At 35.9% G+C, this 18,466-nt stretch overlaps 1 protein-coding gene and 2 long non-coding RNA genes across 3 annotated transcripts; all 3 read right to left on the reverse strand.

Moving 5' to 3' along the window:
- Window positions 1-2,050: 2,050 nt before the first annotated feature.
- Window positions 2,051-3,278, reverse strand: LOC149194452 (putative beta-D-xylosidase). The gene is made up of 2 exons (XM_089407614.1): window positions 2,799-3,278; window positions 2,051-2,684 (listed from the first exon to the last, which is right to left on the reverse strand). The coding sequence occupies exons 1-2, from the start codon at window positions 3,028-3,030 to the stop codon at window positions 2,653-2,655; spliced, it is 264 nt and encodes an 87-aa protein (XP_089263740.1). The 5' UTR covers window positions 3,031-3,278; the 3' UTR covers window positions 2,051-2,652.
- A 9,047-nt stretch (window positions 3,279-12,325) lies between these two features.
- LOC149194453 (uncharacterized) lies at window positions 12,326-14,221 on the reverse strand. Its single transcript, XR_016255081.1, has 2 exons — window positions 14,140-14,221; window positions 12,326-12,452 (listed from the first exon to the last, which is right to left on the reverse strand). It is a non-coding gene; the product is annotated as an uncharacterized LOC149194453 (long non-coding RNA).
- A 648-nt stretch (window positions 14,222-14,869) lies between these two features.
- Window positions 14,870-16,038, reverse strand: LOC149194454 (uncharacterized). Its single transcript, XR_016255082.1, has 2 exons — window positions 15,080-16,038; window positions 14,870-14,992 (listed from the first exon to the last, which is right to left on the reverse strand). It is a non-coding gene; the product is annotated as an uncharacterized LOC149194454 (long non-coding RNA).
- Between the last annotated feature and the right edge of the window lie 2,428 nt (window positions 16,039-18,466).

The following is an 18,466-nucleotide window of genomic DNA, read 5'->3' on the forward strand; positions in this document are numbered from 1 at the left end:
TCAGATAAATTCTATTGGTTAATGACTTTTTCATATAGAGTTTTTCTAGTTTTTCCCACAATCCTGAAGCTATAATCTCTTCAACAATATTGAAGAGAACTTCATCTGCCAGGCATAACCGGATAGTACTGAGAGCTCGGGCATCCAAGTCCTCCCAGTCTGAAGTAGTCATGGTTGTAGGTTTCTTAGTTGCCCCATCCAATGCCTTGTGCAACCCTTGTTGCAAAAGCAGATCCCTAACCTTTAGTCTCCAAAGAGCAAAATTGCTCTTTCCGGTGAATTTCTCCACCTCGAATTTTGCATTCGACATCTTGGCCATTTTTTTAGGTTTCAATCTTCATTCTAGGGTTTCTTAAAAAAATATTTCAATTGTCTTCTTTCAACAAAGGATTTCCAATTCCAACAAAGGATTTCCAAGTTTTAACTCTTCCTACTTCAATTTTCTTGAAATTTTTCACAAATTGACTTAAAACCCTACAAAATTTTTCTGAATATTTTTCAGGAAAAAACCTTTGTTTTTTTTATTCAAAGAAAACCCTTTAACAAACCCAGAATTTATTTAACAATTGTTGGAAAAAAATACCCGATATTTCACGCAGCGTTGACCAACATCTTCTTTCTTGCAACCTGCGCTTCAAGTTGGCTCTGGCTTCTTCAACCAATATGCAGAAAAAATACAGCCTCTTCGTAAGCCGCAAAACGGGCCTCCTTGCCAATCCACGCAGCGTCTCAGCAATCAGGCAGAGGGTCCACGTAAGCTTTCACCAGCGTGTTCTTCTGGGCAGCGGTTAGACTTCCTTGACCAGCACGCAGATTCTTCTGGGCAGCGGTCAAACTTCCTCGACCAGCACGCAGAGGACACGGTCTCCCAGCGTATTTTCTTTTTCTCCGTAGTGGCAGTGCACGCAGTCAACGTTTCCTCCTATCCTTCATGCAGGGTAGCAGATGAGCACGCAACAGTTTCGAGTGTGCCTCCTCTTCACGCAGAGCAGAGCAGAGTAATTTCACACGCAGGGCAGTGAACCTCTGCTTCAAATTTTCACCAGTCTTTTTATCTTCACGCCAGAAAATGGGCACGCTGCCAGTCCTCTTCACGCCTACACGCAGGCAGTTCACGCAGGTTCTGGATAGTACGCAGGTTTGTTGGCTTCCCCTTCACATGCAGGTTCTAGACAGTACGCAGGTTCCAGTCCGCTCCTCAGCCTTTTGACTTCAAGAAAAAATCACACATGGTTTTACCAGGATTTTACACAGCGCTCTGATACCACTTGTAGTACAAATAGGGGAAATGAACGTACATTCAGTTATAAAATTGACCAAGAAAAAACACATAACAGATTTGAAACTGAAACCAAACACACAAATAGATACACAGGATTTACGTGGTAAAACCTCGACAGGGTGTTAAGGAAACATCCACGGGGCAAGGGATTGGAATCTATTAATTCAACAATGATTCTCCATGATTACATTTCTCGGGCATTCACTAGTTTTATACCAGCCGCCTCTGTTACATAACTACCATTTCGGTATAGAACTAACTAGTTACATTTTACCCAAAATTACATAATTCGTTGTCAAGCTAACATTTTACCATGTAACAAAACACTCAGATGTGCCAATAACAATGGTGAAAGCCTTGCGAGTCGTTGCCTGTTCAACTGGCAGATTGCCTGCTTTCACTGCTGCTTCTGTGTGCAGACCAAGAAAATCCCCACAGTTCAGATCCAATCCTGCGATGTCCAGGCCAATTCAAGTATAAATTTCAGTAAACAAAAACCAGAATCAAATGGTATTTTCTATTAGATAAGATTCAATGTGGATTCATGAGGCAAAATTTAAAGACATTAACAAAGTTGGAAAATTCTACAACAACTAAAATTAAGAAATCCATAAGAGTATAGACCAATGCAAGCTTCAAAATGTTAGAATCAACTAGAAAATCCCAGAAAAAAAGAAAATCGATGAAGAAAATTTATAATTGAATCGTTTTACCATAACCACAAATCTAAATTAAATTTCAGTCAAAAAAAGGATGCTCTTTCTGAGGCTATTTTCAGGATTTTCTTTAGAGAGAATTTTATAGCTTGGGAGTTTCTATATATACTTCCCAAACCTCAGGAAACAATGGCAACATGGGTACTTGATAAGCATGGAGATGCATTTATGCCCCAAAATGAAATTTAAAAAGCCCTCCTTAGGATGAACACCATTTGAAAAGAATATAAGCTGTCGAAATGGAAAATTTAAAGTGGGTATTTCAAAATATCCCTGGATTATATGCTCCAAATCTCACATCTGCAATGGTTGCTCCCCCAGCTTGACCAGGATAGCCCACCTAAAGAATACCTGAGATCTTGTTATTATCCTTTGCAAAGGATATATCAAAAGGACCCTAGACATGATCACAAGAATTACAGGTCCCTTGGATGCAGCGGAAACTTGGGATATGAGCTGTTGTTGTTGGCCAAGTAACAGCAAAGTCGTTCTGTCTAAACTTTCTTTCTCTAATGTTTCGTCTCCACCTACTATCAACACTGTTGCATCTGCATTTCCTGTTGTCTGGACTGCCCCACCTAACAAATTGTTTCCACTGCATAAAACATTTGCACACCCAGCGGCGTAGAGAGTTTTAGTTTACGCTGAAAGGCCCTAGAGGGGGGTCGTGTACTTGCATGGAGTGTCTGCCAACAATATAAAAAAAATGGATTCTGTAATCCAGGGGATATTCGGTAAATACTAAAATCTAATGTTTTCAAGTTTCAGAAAAAATGAATCACCATCTAATGAATCCATACCAGTATAGTTTCCTATCATTGTTTTGGTGACATTTGCGTTGGGGCCAATAACAGCCAAGGAGTGGACTTTGTTAGCAACCAATGGCAACGAACCATCGTTCTTTAGCAGCACTATCCCCTGCCTCGCAGCCTCCAGCGCCAGCTGCTGATGTTCGGTTGTGCACACATCCTTTGGTCCAAGGTTCCCATATGGTTGCTTGGCTGGATCCCCGTCGAACCAGCCGAGGCGCATCGCACTGTGAATCTAAAAAGATCTGCATCAACAATAGATTTTGGCAGCTTCCCTGCTTTCACCGCTGCTTCTGTGTGCAGACCAAGAAAGTCCCCATAGTTCAGATCTAATCCTACGATGTCCAGACCAATTCAAGTATAAATTTCAGTAAACAACAACCATAATCAAATGACATTTTCTATTAGATAAGATTCAATGTGGATTCATGCCTGGCTTCCGTGAAGAAAATATGGATTCCTAAGAGGCATGAACCCTGATTTTTTAGGTTAATGTAGAAGCTAAGGTTTCATATTTATTAAGAATAGAAAATTAGTTACAATGGGCACCTAGGTTACCGTAACGAATTTCTAATGCATTATTTTACTATAACTAACTTCCAATGCATTTCCACCTCAGTGTTTACTTTAACCAACTTTCAACGTAGTACTGTAACTAACTTCCAACGCATTTCCACCTCAGTGTTCACTGTAACCAACTTTCAACGTAGTGTCCTCCATGGCCTGCAATGATCCAACAATGGAAATTTTTTTAATCGTCTAATGCATTAAATCAATGGCACAAGACATGACATAGTGACACATAGGGGAGTTCTCCCCAGAGGAAAAACCCTATGTAACTAGCATTTGCACCACATGTTGCAAAGGAAATGCCACAAGGCAATGGCATAAGAAACATTAGTGATTTTGTTTCTTTTTTATCATATGTTATGTTTTAGGGAGATTCCAACCAGGATATGTTCAAAGTGAATGTAATGCACAACACTTCACTCCAAAAGATTTATGAAAATGCTCTTCATTAAGATTCTAGAATCTTTATAAGTAAATATTTTAAATCAAACATTTCATAACAAAGTAATCTCATATCACCTTAATTCACAATGCAATGGATAATAGTTTTTGTTCATTAGAAATTGGTCTAATTTTATGAGGAAAGCTTAATAGAAAGACTTTAGTAGTAAGGGGAACATTAATAAACTCCCCCTTCATTTGTTATATAATGTTGTTAATCTAGCTACTTGTTGCTTATTATCCTTATTTTAGCCATGTAATATGTCGAAACTATAAAATAATGGTATTATTTATTCTCTTTGGACCGTTGTATCCTTCTAGTGCCATCAATAAATTTCAATTTTCAAAATAAGGTTTCCTTGTTGTGATAAAAAAATGTCTTAGATGTAATACCTGTCTATGTTTGAGCTTAAAAAAATATCACACTCAACACAAAGCTCTTTTTTTTGCAAAAATGATAAACCCACAATCGCAACAGAATCCAGTTCGCATAATTGAGGAAGAAGACAATTCTATACTTGTAATGGAAAACTTGTTAAAATATCAAAAATAAAATAACCACTTGCTAGATGTGGACAAATGTACAAGTGGAAGATAATTGCCTAAGTAAATAGATCATCAACGACACTATGCGAGTTATCAATTTAGGGCTTGAATAAATTATTTATGAAGCTTGTGAAATTTGGGAGAATCAGGGTATTATTGTTGAGCTTGATGACAATGTATCGAGTTGTTGCAGAGACATTTAAACAATTGAAAGAACAAAAGAAATTGCATTCATCTTTAAACATGTTAGACTTTGTTTGGATTGTCTTAAATAAATGTCTTAACTACCCATATTGTGTAGTAGCGCTAGAGCCTTGTGCCCTGAAGGATGTAGAGTTCACCTTGGGTGCCAATATTTAGAATGAGGGGAAATGCTCGAAGGTTTTCCCCAAAATATGTTGCTTTATTAAAAAATATAACAACTAAATTCATAGTCTTCATAAATGGGAAAAGTTGGAGCATTTGAGGTAATTGCACTTATATTAGATTTCCAAAACTATAGGTTTCAATTTTGTCTTTCATATTAAAGTAATCACACTATTAGTTCCCTTGATTCCCTGTGTCACTACTCAACTTGAGCTTTAAGTTATTTTAACATCAGTAAGGCTTCCTATTTCTTGTTATATCATAATTGCGGAAGGTTTCGTATTTCAACTTACCGTGGATGAGGATCGGTTGACTTTTAATTGAGTGTCTAGATTGCTTCTCAAGGGAATATGCTCAGCATATGCTTTGTCTAAGTTCTTATCAATGGTTGTAGTGAGTTTCTTGTTATATCATAATTGCTTAAGACTTCCTATTTCAACTTAGGGTGGATGAGGATCGGTTGAATTTTATTATTTTTTTAATTTAGTGCCTAGATTGCTTCTCAAGGGAATATGCTCAGCATATGCTTCGTCTAAGTGCTTATCAATGGTTGTAGTGGGTTATAGAGTTCGTTAGGTTGCATTGACTTTTAATAAATTAAAAAAAAAATTGTGCCATGTGGCTCCCTGCGCACCAATTTACTAGGTATTTGAGATTATTCCTATTCTAATATGTTCATATTCTAATTAGATGGGGAAATTAATATATAAGCAAATTTTATTTAGCAAAATGGTCCATTTTACAATAAGATGTGTAATTTTTTTTTTTCAAGTTAAATTAGATTCATGCCAATTTTTTTTCAAGTTAATTAGATTCATGCCATGTGGCTCCCTACCCACCAATTTGCTAGGGATTTAAGATCATTCCAATTCTAATAAATTCATATTCTAATTAGATTTGGAAATTAATATATAAGCAAATTTTATTTAGCAAAATGGTCAATTTTACAATAAGATTTGTAATACCTTTTTATTCTCAAGTTAAAGTTGACCCATAACCTTTTTATACATGGTTAATCAAGAAATTGTGTGCATTTCTTTGTATTGCAATAGTTTTTTTGTTGCAATAATTTTTTTTATTATATTTATGAAGCCTTCAGTTATATAACCGCATTAATATTTTTATTATGATTTTACTAATATATTTTTAAAATTTAACTTCTAATTTATTATTAGATTATTTTTGTATTTTCCAGAGTAATAAAAATGACAATTGCCCAATAATGTCCCACGAGATTTGTTAAGAATTTAAATAGGTAGGTTAGAACAATATCTAGAATGGTTCTCAGTTGTAATTCCATTATTATTTAATCCTAGCAGGAGTTAGAGAATCTGACAAAAATCTGCAATACCTTTAAATAACTTTTGAATCGGTGCAGGCATCTAACCATGTTTGAATTTGAGTTACCAGAACTTTTCAAAGGCCAAGTAAACAATTGAGCTGCAGATATGGAGTCACCAAAAGGCTTACTAAGTGTGGCTATTGATCTGGATGGTGACAAGAGAATGAGGTCATAATACTTTGAAAAGATTGGGCATCATAATCATTGCATCTTTGGATCATACCTTATTGTCAAACCATTCCATCATTGCAATCGTTTAACCCATAGATTTAAAAGAACATTGTTCGCTTTTATCAAAAGAGATCTGACAAATATCTCCATTTGCAAAATATTATGCTTCTAAATATTTATGGAGGGGGAGTACCAACAGTCAAAACAAAATGTACATATCCGTTTTTGTATAATCAAAACAAAATATATAAATTTGTCATTTTTTATATAGATAATTGATTGTATATTTCATATATAACAATTAAATTGGGTGGAGTGGGTCTAAAATTGTTTTAGATTGGCAGTTTTTTTTCTCAGATGTAAAGAAATAAGTTGACTATCCAAAATCTTCTGGAATGTAAGAAATAGATTAAAAATTCAAAATCCAATAAGTTGACTGTCCAAAATCTTCTAGGATGTAAGAAATTGATTAAAAATTCAAAATCCAAACACATCCAGAAAAAATGAAAAATGAAAAACTACCATTTACAAATATCTAACAAATAATTAAATATTAAAATTTGCAATCAACATAAATTCAATAATTTTAATTATAAAAAAATAAAACATCATAAAAATACTCTGAAAATCCAATAAAGACTGAAACACAATCCAACCAACCTATTATCTAGAAATTTATGAAAAGCAGTTTGAAAATTATTACTATCAGATTGATGAGAAGTGTTTGTTTCCATCACCATCCCATAAAAACTAAATATGTGCAGCTTTCAATAAAGAATATAAGTGAAGGTTTGTACTCAATCTGAAAAATTAGGCAGAAAACATAATTGATTTCAGGAGATTAACTCTGATGTCTAATCAATAACATATAGATATAATCATAATGATATCAAGATTTATGACTAAGATACTCGGAAATGTTTAAAAAATCTGTAAATGTCTTTCATTTCCATGATGGAGTACGTGTTCAAATAAACACCATATCATATGAATAGAAAGCCTGCGTACCTGCTATCCCTTCCATCTGGCCTTATTGTTTCTGTTATATGGCTATACTTGCATGCGTACCTGCTAGCCCTTCCATCTGGCCTTATTGTTTCTGTTATATGGCTATACTTGCATGTAACAATCAGAGACATTTCAATCAGGACCTTATCAGAATTTGGAATGCTGATAAACTTCTCTGCCATTTTCTTTGGGATCCCATTTGCAGAATGTTGTCTGTCACCCCCTTCCCCATGATGTCTGAGTACAGAGACTCTGAAGATCTCTATACAATTATTTCTGCTTACTCCACTTCAACAAACTATAGACCAGTAGAAAAAGAGAAATCAATGGTGCAATCTATGAACAACAGTGGGAAGATGAGTTGGGCTGGTGCAAAAAGTCCATCAATGAAAGAGGATGATCAAGGTCCATTCTCAACAAAGAAGAGTTGAAGAGTTGCCATGATGAAAAAATACATGTATGGACTGAAAGGGCTAGGAGGAGTAAAATGAATTGTATGCTCAATACCCTAAAGTCTTGTTACTTGAGGGTCTCAATTCAAAGGTAGTACTTGATGATTGTTGTCTGGAATAACAGTTCAAGATACTAATATAGACCATGAGCTAAGCAAATGAGTTTAAAATAGATTTTCATGAGTGTACAGACATACTAGCTTCAGATTGCAGAATTGATAGATTCTTATCAAAGCTGATGTTCTAGAGGTTCTAGACATTGAATCGCGGAAGTATTTCTTTCTCAAGTGGACAAAGGAAGAATTGATGATAAGGCCATTGATTATATCAAGACCATCCAAACTGCCTTGAAAGATATGCAAGCCCAACAATCAGAATGTCTGAAAATTCTCTTAGTATTCACATCCTTCCTTCAGTTCCAGTAACATCATCACATCCAGGTCTATAGATTCTTGGATCCAAACTTTTGGGTGGCCTGGCTTTCATCACAATATGGGCCCTTGAGAAGACTGGTTTTCTGCCCAAATTATTTTCTATCATGGATGCCAATCAACTGGAGATTGTAAATTGCACCATAAACGATGTTGGATCCAACATGGTATATACCCTTTATGCTAAGGTAAGTAACAGTTCTGAACTAAATCGTGGAAAGACTTTACTATCCTTTTACCAGCTACGATATTTGATACATTCTAGGAGCTATGTATACTGATGGTGTTATTTTCTAGAAATTCCTAATCGGATTTTCTCTGTTATATATAGAACTACTTCCTGAAGTGTGCTTTCTTTGATTTTTTTTTACTCAAGAAACGATAACGAGCAAGTCACAGCCAAGGACTTGAGCTGTACCATAGATGAACTTAATACCACCATAGTTGGTCCTGAAGAACATACCTTACAAAAGGCTGGCAACAGATAATCTCTATGGATATCCCAACTAGTGGATTTATGCTCTAAGAGCGATGATTTGTTTTTTTTCTTTCATTTGTGCAATTTCTCTGCAAAATATATCCATTCCTAGGCTGGGATGCATACCTCAAACTACTTCTGACATTCGTTGTAGTTTTATGACACTTTGTGGCTGGGATGCATACCGATAAACTATAACCATTCCAACAATGTGATGCATACTTCAAACTTCTGACATTGGTTTTCCTGAAAATCTAATGCACTTTTATAATATGTTTTGGTAAGTAACTGGCGGGTTCGGAACTTCAAGCTCCTGTAAGAGCACGGATGCCTATTAGTCTAATAAGCAGAGAGTTACTGCAAATCTAGATGAAAATCATTAATTTTTGTATTGAGCTATTATCTATGTACCTCAGTGTGCTTTTCCACTGAGGTGAGAAAATACTGAAGATTTGAACATAAATACAACATACAATCGTAGCATTATATAAAAAAAACTACTTCACAGAATTAAACCAGATTGCTGGTAAAGCAGTTTAATGGACACTACTTTGGATCATCTATTTTGTAATTGGATACCCATTCAGAAAATATGTTAAGGTAATAAATGACATGACACAATTATAAAATCCTGACACTAAGATTTTAAACTTTTCGGATAAACTATGACAATGAATAGAATGGTTTGACAATAAGGTGTGATCCAAAGATTCAATGATTATGATGCCCAATATTTTCAAAGTATTGTGACCTCAATCCTTCTACTATGATGTGCTTCCAATTCTGATTGTTGGGCTGGGTCTTGATGTAATCTATGGCCTCATCAACAATTTTTCCTTTGTCCACCTGAGAAACAAATACTTCAACAATTCAGTGTCTAGAAAATTAGGTTTGATAAGAACAACAAAAAACACAACTCTGCAATCAAAATCTAACATGTCTGTACAGACATAAAAATCTATTTTATACTCATTTTCTTAGCTCATGGCCTGTATTAGTGTCTTGAACTTTTATTCCAGACAGAAATCATCAAGTACTACCTTTGGATTGAGACCCTCAGGTAATAGAGACTCTAGAGTATTGAGCATACAATTCATTTTACTCCTCCTAACCCTTTCAGTCCATACATGTGCTTTATGATCAAGGCAACTCTTCTTTGTTGAGGTTGGACGTTGATCATCCTCTTGCAATCTTGGACTTATTGCACGAGTCCAGCTCCTCTTCCCCCCACTGGTCTTAAATTGCACTATTGACTGTTGGTTTTCCATTGGTGTCGAGTTTGTTGAAGTGGAATAAGCGGAAACAATCGTATAGAGATCTTTAGAGTCTTTGTACTCAAACATCATGGGGAAGGGGGCTACAAACAACATTCTGCAAAGGGGATCAAAAAGAAAATGACAGAGAAGTTTATCCGCATTCCAAATTCTGATAAAGTCCTGATTGAAAGCTCTCTGAAAATTACGTGGAAGTGTAGACATATATAAGAAACAATAAGGCCAGATGGAGATTGAAAGAGTTGCAGCTATGTAGGCCTTATCAATTGAATGCACTGAATCTATAATACATATCATTATAAAATGCCAAATTCATATATTTTGTTGTGATTATGCAGAAAGAGATATATGTACATTTCGTTTTCATTGTTGGTACTTCCCAATCCATGAATATTTAGACTCATAATCTTTTGCAAATTGGAGACACTCGTCGGATCTCTTTTGATAGAAGCGAACACTAAGATTTTAAACTTTTTAGATAAACGATGACAATGAATAGAATGGTTTGACAATAAGGTGTGATCCAAAGATCCAATGATTATGATGCCCAATATTTTCAAAGTATTGTGACCTCAGTCTCTTGTCAATATTTTCAATAGCTCAGTTCTGGTAACACAAATTCAAACATGGAATATTCAAATTTGAATTAAAGGTATTGAACATTTTGTCATAATTGGTAAACTCTCTACTAGGTTAAATAATAATTGAAATAGACACAAAGTTTTATTTTCAGAAATTGAAATAACGTAAGAAGTCAGTTTTGATGTTTAGAGAGGTGCATTCTATATTATAGTTCAATATAAGGGTGATGTGTGATTCTATATATATATATATATATATATTAAACATGGAATTGGGAAATGACAGATCTCGGTAATTTTTCATAAACCAGAGTAGTATGAATTCAGTGAGCATTGAAAGTAAAATGCTCCCCACATTCGAAAGAACGTGTAAAGCTATTCAAAGTAAGGAAAGCTGGATGGTGATGTAGAAAGAAGAGCAGAAGAAATTGTTATGGCCTGGATCAGCAGGCTGTCCAGCGACAAGTCTGGCAACACTAACTGGTTTGTCTTGCAGGCTTTGGTGTTCCCCTCAAAACCCTTGTCTCTTCAGAGAGCATGATCGGTTCCAGGCACTCAAACACACTTGCTTCATGGTTGATTTTACATTGATTTCAACCACTCAGGGGGCTAAAAAGCATTATAGATGTAAATATATGGTACCATTAAGTATAGAGGTCAAAACTTTAACCTCTTTATGTTGTTTTGTGCTTGGAAGGGTTTAAAATAACTGCAGCTACATACCTTTCGGCCTATTAACTAATGAGAGGTATAGTAAAACTTCAAATTCTAACCTCATAGCTTAAAAAAATTGAAACTCCAACCACAATTAAAAAAAAAATTTTCTCAAAAGTTCAAATCTCCTGCATACTTGAGGGATATAAGAACTGCAACTAGAAAACTCTGGCCTTATTACCCACTCCGAAGGATTAAAAAACTGATCATTACATAATTTTTTATTTATTTATACTGTATGAAAACTTATCTTAACTCAATCGTAAAACAAGCAGTGAGATAGTTATCACTGTAGGCTATCGGCTATAGCAGGCTAAATATCATTGTTATTCAAAGAAAAGTATTCCACCTGGAATTACCAATTGGTGGTCAATAAGGGAGAAGGGTTTCACTCCCACCAAAACGCCTATGGATATTGGGTCATTGTTAATGCCTATAGATATTGGGTCATTGAGAATGCCTATGGATATTGGGCCATTAACCTATTTCCTTATTTTTAAAGTGAACAAATTCTTAGCAAAGCAGTTCACTAAGACATACTCCAAACCCATTACACAACATATTTATAAGTTAAATCATTCACAAACACATTTTAAAATTTAGATAACTCAAATTTCTGATTTTGCCCAAAGACTATCTCGACAGATTCCTAGGTAAAAACCTCTCATAGTTACACTGCTAAAAAAATTCACTCCACACCATGTACAGAAGATCTGGATAAAATGATTATCAAAGTAAACTAATGACCTTGACTGTGGAGGATCATAATCCAGTCTGTCCTCTACCCGTAAGGGGCTTTACCTTCATAAAACACGAGAATTTTCTTCAGGCTGATGCATTGAAGCTGCTCATTGTGAATTACCCTGTCTGAACCTGTGGCCTTCAAGTAACCCGACTTGGTCAATCTGTTAGGCTGAGCACTCGAATTCTTGTGGTATCTTGGAACGAAGAAGAACCATTGCCTCTCCCCAACATCATAAGCCAAACCTGAAAGCAGGCGAATATATAAATTACTATTCTGTGAATTTTTTATAACAATTCTAACCTGAGAAGTAGCTGAGAGAAGATAAACATACCTGGTAACTCACAGGGATCATATCGGTACAAGTCTAATGTTGGTATGATTATATCGAAGCTCATTGGGTGGCCACCTTGGATCCTTTTCTTCAGATAGAAACCAACCAATTGAGATACATGTTTTAGTTTAGAAAGCACTCAGTGGAGATTGTTAATGACAACAGTCAAAGTTGGAACAAATAGCTGATAGGTCTCTGTTGCAAAAGAATGGGACAGTCAATGTTTTTCTTATTAAAAACAGAGGTTCCAAAGTAATTGTAACTACTTTTCTTTTAATGAAAGCGTATGTTTTTTTCTTTCTGGAAAATTAAAAAAAAAATCTTTGTAGGAAAAAAAAGTGATGCACTCTAGCTCTCCTGGACCTCAAGGCAAAGATCTAGAACTATTTTCCTGAGCTCAAAAACATACAAATTCTCGCTAGTGCATAATCATATGTCTCACCAAATCTGCGCCATTAAACTGACTCCTTAAAACCAAGTCGAATTGTCTCATTGAACTCAAGTCTCACTATCTTGAACTTAAGTGAACTATCTCTTGAACTCGAGTCAAACTACCTTACTGAAATGAAGTCAAACTTACATAATTTGTATTTATGTTACAATAGTTTTGATGGAAAGTTAAGATTTTGATTTTCTAGGGTTAGGACTTGTATTTATGTGCAGATATAATCACCATGGTCTAGATATTTAGCACTATCAAGGTTCAAGATTAACTGAAGAAAGTGAGCTTCATAAAACTTCTTCTTGAAAATTTGGAGTCAAGAATGAAAAGTTCTGCCAATGGGGTTGTGGTTAAAAAATTGAAGATGACAGAATGTCAGACACCCACAAACTTTCAGTTTCCCTTAAGACATGAGTAAGGGATTGGGGCCATGTTAAAATCCTAGATAATTTTGATGATAGTATATCCCGGTCATGATAACTAAGCCACAAAAAACAACTTATGCTCTGCATTTCGCCCTTTGAGGGCCACTTTTCTTGTGATGCTGGACGTATTCAGGTCAATTGCAATACTTTTCTTTACGTTAAAGAATCCGTCCTTGGATAAAATAAAATAATATAACCCTAAAGAATTTCTTGCAAAGTCTGAATCATTACATTCAAGGAAATAAGGCCCAATTATGCCCTTAGTGTTATACTCACATTTTAAGATATTTGGTATAGACCATTGGCTAATTTTGTTTATAATTAGTGTGTAGACTAGAAATGTAATAGGGTATTCTGTTTAGAGCTCTCGTTGTTGTGCAAATGTATGGGACAAGGACTTCCAATTACAAACGAAGACATAAATCCAAAAATAGAAAGTGAGTATGTGAATTTTTTATTGTATTGATAATAACTAGTATACTAAAGGAATCATTATATTCAAGGAAATAAGGCCCTGTTATACGTTGTACTCACATTTATAGAGATTTGGTATTAGACCTGTTACCCACCAATGCGTAGAATAACTTTGGAAAAGGATGAGGGATGTACAGAGCAAAGTTGTTCAGCTTTGGTAGAAAATGGGAAGACAAACTGTCAGAGTTAGAAGCTACAAGCATTGCACCTCATATCATGGTAGTTCAATGAGGGCATGGGTCGAGGTAAAAGTGTGTATTTTAGTTTACACATAATCCTCATTCACTGCCCAAGCTGTAAAACATTGACATCTCACTTCTCTCTATGCAGAAACTCTAAGCTACCCAGCTGGTAGGTAATTCTAAAAGGATGCACTACAAAATTCTTGGGCATTGAACATTCATACACATTTCACATTCTAACATACAAAACGTATGACCATAACTTTCAAAACTGGTTACAAGGGAAATACCAGGAAATAAGAGGAAACAGGTAATAACAGAGAAAACATGATAACAAAACAACCCAAACAAATGCATACCATCAGAGATCCAACACTAATATAGAACCCGTAGTTGATTGAAAACTTGCTCCTCAGATGTCTCTTCATTTCCACATTCAGCATTCAGTAATTGGAATGATTAATCTAAAGCATACACAATTTCCATCATCAGCGGAGCATTGAATCATGACACATCTTCCAAAAATACAATAATACCCTGTGCCAACTACTTGCAGAAGAAGCTTATTCCATCTATCACTGATAATTTGAAGCGACCTAGTTGTGATATCCCCATCCTCAAAACCCTAACCCTAACCCTAATGGTTTAATTTTTAGAGGGTAGAAAAAAGAAAACCAGACGTCGCAAGAGTCAAAAACTAGCACAAAAAATTAATAAAACAAGGAAAGCGAAGTAAATACAGAATAATTTTTTATTCATTAATTGTACCCACGCATGGACTTCACGAGGAAGGTGTGGATCATTGGGTGGCCGTCTTGGATCCTTTTCTTCAGATAGATGCCAACCAGTTCCTCTTCCGTTGGATGAAATCTGAAGCCCGAAAGATCCATTCTAATTATTCATTTGACGGTCTACAGAAGATCTGGATAAAATGATTATCAAAGTAAACTAATGACCTTGACTGTGGAGGATCTGAATCTGGCATCCTCGTTCATAATCCAGTCCGTCCTCTACCCGTAAGGGGCTTTTCCTTCATAAAACACGAGAAATTTCTTCTGACCAATTGAAGCTGCTCGTTGTGAATTGCCCTGTCTGAACCCATGGCCTTCCAGGAACCCGATTTGGTCAATCTGTTAGGCCGAGCGCTCGAATTCTTGTGGTCTCTTGGAACGAAGAAGAACCATTGCCTCTCCCCAACATCATAAGCCAAACCTGAAAGCAGGCGAATATATAAATTACTATTGTCAATTTTTTATAACAATTCTAACCTGAGAAGTAGCTGAGAGAATATAAACATACATGGTAACTCGCAGGGATCGTATCGGTACAAGTCTAATGTTGGTATGATTATATCGAAGCTCATTGGGTGGCTGCCTTGGATCTTTTTCTTCAGATAGAAGCCAACTAGTTCCTCTTCCGTTGAATGAAATCTGAAGCTCGGAAGATCCATTAAAAACTTTCCTTGCAAAACCCTCATTGGGGATAAAAGCTCATCAAGCTCCTGGAGTGGGATGCCCAGAGACGTGGCCTGCTCAGCGAGATTTGAAGCAGCAAGAAAAACTGTGCGGAAAGAATATAAGAAACTAACCTAAACTACATCCAATGGTTTGGAACGTTTCAATCGTCTAACATCTGATCGAATTGCTCAAACAAGTACACGGTGGTGGCAATTGGGGGAGTTGATGTCAGAAGGGAACGACGTAAATATAATAAATGGGACATAACAATTTTTTGTTTCATTTTGAGAGTTTTCATGTAGTTTGTTCACTGTTAGAATGCTCATAATAGATCTCAAATTTTATAAAATGGATCTATTCAGTAGTTGTAAATGAAAATCTCAAATGGAAACCTATGCATTTCATAATTCATAATTGAATTTGAACATGACTAGGTTTTGGCCTTTTATATCATGGGATGCTGGTTAGAGAGATCGGTCTTTACTTTTTAAACAATCATGAATGTCTTCAAAACACCCACTTTATATATTAGTATTATTGTTTGAAATATTAGAATCCTCTTAAATCCTTATTTAAAGTAAAAATGACCTTAAATTTGTTTTATTATTTGTAAGGATCTTTTCCAATTTAACATGTTGAAAGAGGAGATCAATTGCTCCTCTTCAAAATGCATTACAGTGAATGAGTTTCAACAGGCTAATGAGAACTTTTGCAGAATAATTCATCATGATTTACAAAAGCTCTGAAATTACATAAGAAATGACTATACATAATTTTCCCAAATCATTATTAGTTTTAGAATAGCTAACATGATTCCACAGGTGACTATACATAATTTTCCCAAATCATTATTAGTTTTAGAATAGCTAACATGATTCCACAGGTTTATTAACTTCTTTAATGTATATATCTATGATTTTATTTGGGCTTTTATTTTGTATAAAAATTCTTCTGTTACTTCAGAAAAATATTACATGAGCATTGACTGAATGTCACTGGTCTTCTTGAGGGAATACTGTACCAATAACACATATAAAACCTTGATATTAAATCGCTTTCTTCTCATCTGAGCATTAGACACAGTTACAAAAAAATCTAGTACCATGAAAACTATAAGTTTGCTAGCAGGCATACAGCCCTGGCCTTGAACAAAAATTGGAAGGGTTGGTATTACAAAAATCAGTTGAGAGAGTGTCATTCAGACCTGGAATTAGAAAGGGAATTCAGCTCAGGCCTTTTGGGAATGGACACGTTCCGAAAATCCTGGATGAACAGAGTGCCCAGTGTCGATGCCGTGGAGACCAATCGTGATCTTTTCCCAATAAGTAGCGTGGAAAATGCTTGAACTCGAACCCAGGTTCCCTTGCTGACGCTTCTCCATGTACTATGTCAACATGCGATGACTCCAGAATCGCTTGAGCAACTGAGAGCCCCGTGAACAAAGCACCCAATCGACTAAGCACCCCATGAGATGCTTCACTCCTAATTGCAACCTTTGCGTGAAGTGCTACTTTCCTTGGTGTAGAGTCGAGTTGAAGTGAGGCCATTTGTGGTGAGTTGTGGCCCATTGATGCTTCTGAGAGGCTAATTATTTTTTTCCCACCTTGAGCCCCGATGAGCAATGAAGTTACGAGTGTGTTGATAAGGAGCCTCAAGGACTAGACAATCACCATTGCTAGCCATGCTTGCTCTGAAACCCTGACTCAAAGGGAATCGTGTGGGCGAGTACAAGGAATTCGAGCCATCAGAGTTTTCCTTTGAATTGTCGAGGTGCTTCTACAAAGTGTGAAGTCTTGAGAGGTTGCAACTTAGGGCATTAGAAACCAGTTGGACATGCTTGGCCGCCAGGGAGACCTAGGCTCTCAAGAGAGCCTGCGTATTGCAATTAGGAACGAGCATCTGAAGGTTAGACAGAACCAAAGGATTGCATATGCTGGGTTGTTCGATCCCCAGAGGAACGAGGAGAATTCCATCGAAATTAGGGAAGAGAGCCTGCATATTGCAATTAGGAACGAGCATCTGAAGGTTAGACAAAACCAAAGGATTGCATATACTGGGCAGTTCGATCCCCAGAGGAACTAGGAGAATTCCATCGGAATTAGGGAGCTTTGCACAAAATGAAGGGAAATAACCATCCACCAATGACTCGAGAGCCAATAGACTCCCAAGCTATAATTACTAAGATAAAAAAAAAACCCTATGTCAACCCAAAAAAAAATGCTTTGGTAAAAATTTAATAATTTAATAACATTTAAATGAAGGGCATAAATATATATAAAACGACATGTGAAGGGAAGTTTGAAAAATAAACCTATCATAAAAAAATTACATGATGGGTAGGAATGCTCATCAGATTTATACCTTGGGTGTGAGCCCCTCGTATTGAAACATTTTCTTTAGCAACGACAACTCTGAACCATATCCATGCAATGGGTTTCATGGATAAGGTACAACTATGGAGAATATGGACAACACATTGTTGGGTGCACAATGACAATCTTGATTCAAGAGAAAATTCCTTCTGAAGGTTGAGAAAGACCCTAAATATGAGGTAAGATCCACTAAAATTGATAACTACATACAATATATGAAATACCATGCTCTTATATGCAAATTTATCTATTTCTTAGCCCACTAAAAAGGAACTAGTAAGATGGATACAACACAAATGGAAAGTTAAATGACATGTGGATCTAGAGTTAAGAGCCAAAGGCTTCTTTACTTTTCAAGAACTTGGAGGACCGAGTCAAAGTCATTGAAAATGGCCCATATTTTTTTAACAATTCTAGGCTATTCATGAGTTTTTGTGAAGAGGTATATTGCAGTGACAAAGAACAATTCCTGGCGGCCCCAGTATTGGTCCGTATGTTTTCACTACTCAAAGAATTCTAGGATCCTTAAATCACTAACAAAATTAGAAATACCACTACATCTTTAATGAACATCTCATAAGTAACATGAAGAGGCCATTATACTTCATATGCCAAAATATGTGTGTACATGAATATAACATAACCCTTGTAGAATCTATTGAGATCTTGTATTAAGATGAAGTCTGTAAACAAACCCTAGATTATAAACATGTGCCCTTTTGCTACAGTCATTGTCATGAATATGGTCACCTCTTCTAGGATTATCCACTCCTTCAAGAGGAGCCTAAGAAATATATCTAACCAATAAATCTAGAGGGATTTCGAAGAGATGCGACCAGAAGGACAAATCAACCTCC

Source organism: Pinus tabuliformis, chromosome 2_2 (assembly GCF_031772625.1).
Source record: "Pinus tabuliformis cultivar Carrire ecotype Pingquan chromosome 2_2, CPIR1, whole genome shotgun sequence".
Taxonomy (NCBI): domain Eukaryota; kingdom Viridiplantae; phylum Streptophyta; class Pinopsida; order Pinales; family Pinaceae; genus Pinus; species Pinus tabuliformis.